At 35.4% G+C, this 7,966-nt stretch overlaps 1 protein-coding gene across 1 annotated transcript; it reads left to right on the top strand.

The window, feature by feature from the left end:
• Nucleotides 1–6,563: 6,563 nt before the first annotated feature.
• Nucleotides 6,564–7,642, top strand: LOC134285975 (uncharacterized). The gene is made up of 4 exons (XM_062847536.1): nucleotides 6,564–6,602; nucleotides 6,646–7,122; nucleotides 7,175–7,351; nucleotides 7,427–7,642. Exons 1-4 carry the CDS (start codon nucleotides 6,564–6,566, stop codon nucleotides 7,640–7,642), a joined length of 909 nt encoding a protein of 302 aa, XP_062703520.1.
• The last annotated feature ends 324 nt before the right edge of the window (nucleotides 7,643–7,966 follow it).

The raw sequence follows: 7,966 nt of genomic DNA, 5'->3' as shown, positions 1-7,966 counted from the left end.
ATATTCATTTCACTCCCCCAGCTAAAAAAGTATTTTTTTTCCAAAAAAATTTTTTTTTAGATAACACCAGATCTCGACGTTTTATGTCCTTTTAAGGCATTTGGCATCAAAATATTTTTTTTTGCAATTTCTCATCGTAATAGGCTGTTTTACCTCACACAAATCTGCCAGGAAAAGGCCTACGTTCTCACACCAAAAAATCAGTGATGTAATGGTTCATTACAGCATTGATTTGCGTTGCGTAATGAACCATTACATCACTGTTTTCAGTTTCGATCAATCTCTTGATGCTTTCGGAAGCAGTTTTGCAAAAATGTGACAACTGCACAGTATAACCTGCTATGATCAGACTTTCTTTAACATGGCTGGCTATGTGCAGTGTTATGAAAAAGTTTTGTTAAAAACTATCATCAAGCCCTCAAGTGGTAATTTATGAAATTAGAAAAAACGTTGTACGCCACTCGGTGCAGAGCTCGATTTTTACTGCACTCGTCGTTATTATCCAACTCGGCAAGCCTCGTTGGATGAACGTACTACTCGTGCTGTAATAATCTTCATTTTGCACCTTGTTGCGTAAACTACTATTATGCAACAAGTTGCAAAATGATGATTTCTTCAGAACGAGTCGTAAATTTATCCAACGAGGCTTGCCGAGTAGGATAAATACGACAAGTGCTAAATAAAATCGAACTTTGCAACGAGTTGCATACAACATTTTTTGTCATTACGAAAAATGAGGTTTGATATGATTTTTTTTTCTAGGTTACGTGCGTTTGCAGAATGAGGTACGACTGAGTATCATGGTCATCAACCTTATTTAGCATGTAGTTGATCCTACTATTGATTTCACACACGAGAATGGATGAAAAATGTATGTTGGCAAAAGTGCCGAAAAGTAGGCCGTTTTGGCGCTTTTTTGGTCAGTGAAAAGTTGACGTTTTAACAGCGTAATGAAAACGTAATAAAAAAATTTCGATTTCGAAATTTTCATGTATTCTTGGGATATTTTTCTTATTTCAAAACAACCACTCTTTGACCGCTTTCCTCAAACGAAATCCGATTGAGGTGAAATTTTGCATGAGGACTTGTTTTGAGGAGACGAAACTTTTGAGCACTACCCGTATTTGAAATTCGAAAAGTCGATTTTCATTGACACCTTAATGTGCATTTAGTAGAAAAGATTTCAAATACTTTTTTAGCATTCTCAGCACAAAACACGAAAAATTGCCATTTTTGACGCGATATTTTCCAATTAGAATGAGATTTAGATCATGTGCTGGACTTCTTGAAATATTTACATTTGCATCAATACATAAACAGTTTTCCTCACCTAACTTCTGAAAAGGGGAATAAGAAAACTTAATTTATGCAATTCAGTTACATAATTTATATTTTATGTAACTCATTTTGGCATCATAATGGCCAATTTTTCCGAACTGGTTCATTATGCAACTGAAATAAGTTGCATAATGAAAAATAAACGCAACTCAAACGGGTTGCATTATGAAAAAAGCGTTGCATAAAATTTTGTATGGAACTCGTTGCAAAACTCGATTTTTCAGCACTCTTCGTATATATCCAAATCGGCAAGCCTCGTTGGATAAATGTACGACTCGTGATGAATAAATCAACTTTTTCCAACTCGTTACATAAATAACTATTTCTTCTTCAAAAAATGTTAACTTCGAAACGTTTTGTTGGATTCAAATGATGTCTTCGAAGATGCTTGAGGATATTTTAAGGACTTTAAGAAAAACTACACTGAAAATAATATTCATCGCGAATCTATGTTAGATGTCATATAACTTCAATTTTCCAAAAACCTTACCCTTAAATTTTCTATTATTTTTCTGTAGCCAGCCTGAAAATTTACCAAGTAGCCAAGATGGTCAAATGCTTCTAACTATTTTTCTCAAAGTTTTATTTTTCATCGATTTTTGAATCAGGCAAAAGGAATCAATTTTGTGATTTTCCATTCTCAAAAACTGATTCTACGTACAAGTTCCAATGATAAAAGTTTTCATATTTTTTTTCTACATCCAGCTATGCTTAAGTTACAGCAAAATTAAAAAATATAAATAAAGGTTATGTAGAATGTATTTTTTATATAAAAAAAATGTTTACTTTTACTTATTTACAAAATAGATGAAAACTGAAAATTCGAGAAAAAATAGTTGGAAGCATTTGACCATCCTCAACTACTTAGTAAATTTTAAGGCCAGAAGTCAGCATTCTTAAGAAAAATCATTTTAAAAAAAAGAAAGGTGAGGTTTTTGGAAAATTAATATTATATGACATAACGAATCAGCGATTAATATTACTCACAGTGTATTGATTTTTAAGTCATTCAAATATTCTCAAACATCTTCAAAGACATCTGTTGACGCACATTCAAGCGTCTGTCTGGGGCCGGTGCTACGTTTGGTCAATTTCGGGGACGATCTTTGATGGGTATGTAATTCCCATATAACACACTTCATAGCTTTATTCAACAGACACAACAATGGAACACTTTCTTGAGATTGGTCAGTTTGTTATACAGAACTAGATACATGGAACACTTATCTTCTGGTCAAATCTTTTGTATTGGACAAACTACTACAGAATTTCTTACACTAATGTCGTTCAATTGGAGTGTCTGATGGGTTTTTATAGTCATCCGGAGTATACAAAAGCGCGGGAAAGCCGATTTCTCCCGAAGACCTCACAAAATGGTCAAATTTGGTCTTATTAGACAAAGTCAGATTTGAATGTTCCTACTCGAAATTTCCATCACAGTAATTGCCTAATTTTACCCTTTTCCGCATTAACAACATCATTTACATCCGATAAACCGTTTTCGAGTCATAATTTTTAAATAAATACATATTAAATGTTTTTTCATACGCTCTCTTCACAAGTTTTTGGAGATTTTTTAAGAAACGGACTCGTTTAATTCTTTTCCTTGTGAGCTTTTCGCTCTTTGAAGGAAGCACGATACTAGACAACGGACTAGCATGCAACGCAGAGTGGCACTGCCAAAAACTCTTCCTCACAGCTGTGGCGGGAAGCGAACCCATGCTACTCCAGCACGATATGACTAAATGCTTTGTGACACTAGCCGCACAACTACGCAACCACACAATATCGCAAAACAAATAACATGAAAAGCATTTTCGGATTGACGCTCATATTTAGAGACGAATGCCCCTCTCCTCAACCTTTTTTGTAGTCTTTTGCTCATCCAAAATTTTGAATATTTTTATGAACCGAAGACTATGAGTAAAAAGAAAATCGCGTTAAGTACTGTTCCTTTGAATTCCATCAAGAATTAGCATCCGAAGACTATGGCTAGATCCCCCTGCCCCCTTAAAGTACACGTAGCTTATGAACGGGCCCACCGTGCTTTGCAGTCAAAACTTCCGGGATTGTCCGGGGAGATTTTTTTTTTGAAAATTGCTTGAGAATCTCTTCCATATTGTTTTTAAAAAATATTATTTGCTTCAAAATTTTCTGCAAAGTTTTCTGGAGATTATCCCAGATATTGATTTAAAACTTTTTCATTAAACCTACCACCGAGTTTGTCTCAGAACACCTTCCATGGATTCCTTCAGAATTTTTCTAAAATATCCATTAATACTCCCGTTTGAGGATGCTTGAGAAATTTCTCCAAGAACTCCTTCAGAAAAAAAGCATTCAAGGGTACCCTTAAAAATTGCTCCATATTTTTTTTTATACGCTAATTTTAACTTAAGCCAATTCTTCACACTTTTCAGAAAATAATCCACGGATTCCTCCAAGAAAGCTTCCAGCGATTCTCTTAAACAATCAAAAATTTCTTCAGATATATCTCCAATGGTTTCTTTAGTAAATCTTCCACAGACTGCTTCAGAAATCCTTCCAAAGCTTCGGTCGAAAATTCTTCCATGGGTTCTTCTAGAAAGACCAAGGAAATCTTTTATATATCTCTTCCAAAACTAATCAAAAATGGATCCTTCAAAATAACTCAAACAAATCGGTTTTAAACTATGTATTACAATGTGTCTTCTAGAAACTTCTCCGTCGTTTTTTTTTTAATTCTTCCAGAAATTCTTTTTGAAATTCTCCCCTTATCTTTTCCCCACCATTTTTTCCATCAATTCTTTTAAGTAGATTGGTATATATTACTTTTGAAACTCCGCCATTAAAGACTGTAGCAATTCCTCCAGAACAAAATTATTTGGAAATTTCTCCAGAATTTTTTAGAATCTCTTTCATTTTTTTCCCATTAATTCTTTCAGTGAGTTAAGATATTTATTATCCTTCTGATTGTGTTTAACCCTCTAATACAAAATCCCGCCTTTAGATGGGGTATAGTTTGAGCATTTTTGTAATTTTTGTTTCGTGGGAGATCAATTTTTTTTATATTTTTAGATGATATTGAGGACTGTTTTGTATATCTCAAAATAGTTTTTGGTGTATTTTAAAGCGTATTTACATTTTTTTTAAATCATTGAAAAATTGATGTTTTGGTCACCTTTTAGAAGTCATTGTTTATTTTGTATTGCATCGCTACAATTAACATATTTTAAATTTTTCCCAAACCATTCTATCCTTGTTTAATAATTTAAGGGGATCTAAAACACTCTAAAATTATTTTCCTTAAAATTACACGGAAAATGATTTTTTTTATGAAAAAAATTCAAAATAAAAATATTTCAACAATAATCATAATATCTCAAAATGTTTTCAACCCAAAAAATCCGTACCCCAAATAGGCTTACAGGAAAAATATAAAAGTGTGGGGATGTTTAAAAATAAAAATTAGAAAAATCAAAAACTGAAATTCACGAAATCGATAATTCTTTTTATTATTTTCCAAAACATGTTTAAATCGATTTTAGATGACGAAAAATGATATTAAGATCAAAATCAAAAATTTGGGTATTAGAGGGTTAAAAAGTAGTGAATAAATTCTTGGTGCTATTCTTAGCGGAAATGGTGGATCTTTGAGAGAATTCATGGAGGATTCTCCGGAGGAAATCCTAGAGAAATCCCTAGCAGATTTTTTGAGAAATTACCAGAATCCCCAAAGAAAAATTCATGGAGAAAACCCTGACAATATTTCTGCAAGAATTCCTTTAGAAATGTTAGAAAATAATGCATGAAAAAATACAAGAATGAACTTATGTAGCAGTTCTTAAAAGAAAATTCCTAAGGAATCCCTGGAGGAATTTCTGAGGCAACGCAATTTCAAGATGAATCTTTTGTAAAATTGTTGTGAAGCTTCAGGAGGCTCTGGAGAAATTTTCAAAGAAACGCATGAACATAATTTTCTTTTCTTTTTTTTACAAAGTAGCAAATGTGGGTTGTATGATAATTTTCTGCGCTTCGAAACAGTAGAATGCACACTGTTTACTTGCCTTTGTGTAATAACAAAGTTTCAACCATCTACAGTGCATTGTTTACATTCTAACATCACATCTTAAAAACCCAGTCGCATCCGCAAATCATGGCGCGTGACGTTAATTAAAAGCTTCATAATTATAGCTTAATTTTTAACAATCGTTCTCTGCTGCATGCATAGCCTCTGTTTGCACCAGTTTACGCTATATATCCTAATCTACGTCTCCCATTCCTCGTGCCACCAACCCATCCGACACCATTATTGCGTACGGCAAAAGAATTCGCTTAATTTCGTCTTATCACGGTAGATTTTGTCTTGCGCCGAAGCTCGTCGCCGCCAGATCCGGTTTAGAACAACCCAGCCGGAGAACGTGCACCCGGCTGCTGCTGCTGCACATTCCATATCTCCAGGAGTTCGCCCACAAAAAATAACAGAGGAAACATATCGCGAATTGTGTGTGCCGTGCCGTTGAGAAAAAAAAATCTGGTTGAGATTAAGCAGTGCGGGCCTCTAGTAGCCGATTGGATTGTCTTATGCTTAAGAACGGCAGCCACAGCAGCAACAGCAGCAGCAGTGAGCTTTCCGCGGGGCATTTAGGACTTTGCGAAAACATGCTAATAACACGTTTTCAGTGCGGATTTCCAAGCCTCAGAGCAGCAGGAGCAGCAGCAAAACTTCAAAAATTCATACCACTCACCAAGACCGAACGCATCGTCGTCGGATTCCAGAATCTCCTGTATTTGTGGCTCGTCAGGATCGGGTAGGTAATCATACACCTCGGGATCAGCTCTGACGACCGGAGGTACGACCGGCAGTGCAGTGGTTTGGTGGGGAGAAGAGGATATTCGTGATTTCCAATGTGGCACCCCAAAGGTCGGTTGAACGAGCAAAAACAATCAACTTGACGCGATGCAACACGCGGCAACGAAGAAGCGCTGGAAATCGGCAACACGTGCTATGCACAAGCACTTTCGGAATGATATTTAAATGTGGCCCCGGCGGCTCGTGATTTCCAGGGAAAATTAGGTGGGTTATGTTTCTTTTTTTTTCGGGGGCAAGTCTGGAGTTATCTTAGGGTGGAAAGAAGGAAAGGTATCAACATGTTGAATAAAAAGAACCATATATTCTGCTTTCTAAGTTCTCTGTTCAATCAGCTCAAATAAATTCAATCTGTTCAATCTGTTCAATCTAGTTTAATATGTTTAACTGGTTCAATCTGTTCAATCTGATCAATCTGGTTCAATCTGTTCAACCTGTTAAATCTGTTAAATCTGTTGAAGCTGTTCAAGTTACTCAATCTGTTCAATCTGTTCAATCTGTTCAATCTGTTAAAGATGTTCAAGCTACTAGAGCTGTTCAAGATGTTCAAGCTATTCAATCTGTTCAATCTGTTCAATCCGTTCAATCTGTCCAAGTTTTCCAATGTATTCAATCTGGTTCAATATATATTCAATCTTTTCGATCTGTTCAATCTGGTTCAATCTGTTCAACCTGTTCAATCTGTTCAATCTGTTGAAGCTGTTCTAGCTACTCAAGCTGGTCAATTTGCTCAATCTGTCCAACCTGTTCAATCTGTTCAATCTGTTCAATTTTTCAATCTTTTCAATCTACTCAATCTGTTCAATCTGTTCAATCTGTTCAAACTGTTCAATCTGTTCAATCTATTTAACCTGTTAAATCTGCTCAATCTGTTCAATCTGATCAATCTGGTTCAAGCTGTTCAAGCTACTCAAGCTGTTCAATCCGTTGAATCTGTTGTATTTGTTCAATCTATTCAATCTGCCCAATCTTTCCAATGTATTCTATTAGTTCAATATGTTCAATCTGTTCGATCACATTCTGTTCAAATTGTTCAATCTGTTCAATCTGTTCAAACTGTTCAATCTGTTCAATCTGTTCAATTTGTTCAATTTTTTCAATCTGTTAAATCTGTTCAAACTGCTCAATCTGTTCAATCTGGTTCAATCTATTCAACCAGTTCAAACTGTTCAAGCTGTTCAATCTACTGAAGCTGTTCATGCTATTCGATCTGTTCAACCTGTTCATTTTTTTTTTTTCAAGCTATTCTTGCTACTCAAGCTGTTCAATTTGCTCAATCTGTTCAACCTGTTCAATCTGTTCAAGCTGCTCAAGTTGCCCATGCTGTTCAATCTGTTCAATTTAAACAATCTGCTCAATTTAAACAATCTCTTCAATCATTTCAATCAGTTCCCTTTTTTAATTTTTTTTTTCAATCCGTCCAAAAAGCTCATGAGTTTGCTCAGCTTAATCACTTAAATTTGTGCCATCAGTACGTTCACATTTAGCAGCTCGACAAGATTCAAAGAATTATATTATTTTAGATTCTTATGTAAACAAAAGCCTAAAATTTCTGACACAATGAATCAGAACTCCTCACAATCCTGCCAGGTGTTTTACTCAAATTCCGCAGAAATCACGTTCCTTCTCCTGCCAATCTGAAAGAGTGCAATATTGCATTCTGCGTTTGGTGTGTAGCAGCACATTCCTCTAACAAACTCTGACGCTGGGCTGCAACTGCTTCAGCAGCAGCACCAGCAACCAGGGCGAATGACTGGTCTTCTTAACTGACTGACGGACTGG

The sequence above is a fragment of the Aedes albopictus genome, chromosome 2 (assembly GCF_035046485.1).
Source record: "Aedes albopictus strain Foshan chromosome 2, AalbF5, whole genome shotgun sequence".
NCBI classification, from domain to species: domain Eukaryota; kingdom Metazoa; phylum Arthropoda; class Insecta; order Diptera; family Culicidae; genus Aedes; species Aedes albopictus.
Note: the sequence above shows the minus strand (reverse complement) of the source record. Positions and strands in the feature narration are given on the sequence as shown.

Coding starts and splice junctions, on each gene's coding strand:
- LOC134285975 (XM_062847536.1), top strand. CDS start 6,564: ATGTTTAACTGGTTCAATCTGTTCAATCTGATCAATCTG. Junction 7,123..7,174: donor TTCAATCCGTTGAATCTGTT/GTATTTGTTCAA, acceptor GTATTCTATTAG/TTCAATATGTTCAATCTGTT. Junction 7,352..7,426: donor CTATTCAACCAGTTCAAACT/GTTCAAGCTGTT, acceptor TTTTTTTTCAAG/CTATTCTTGCTACTCAAGCT.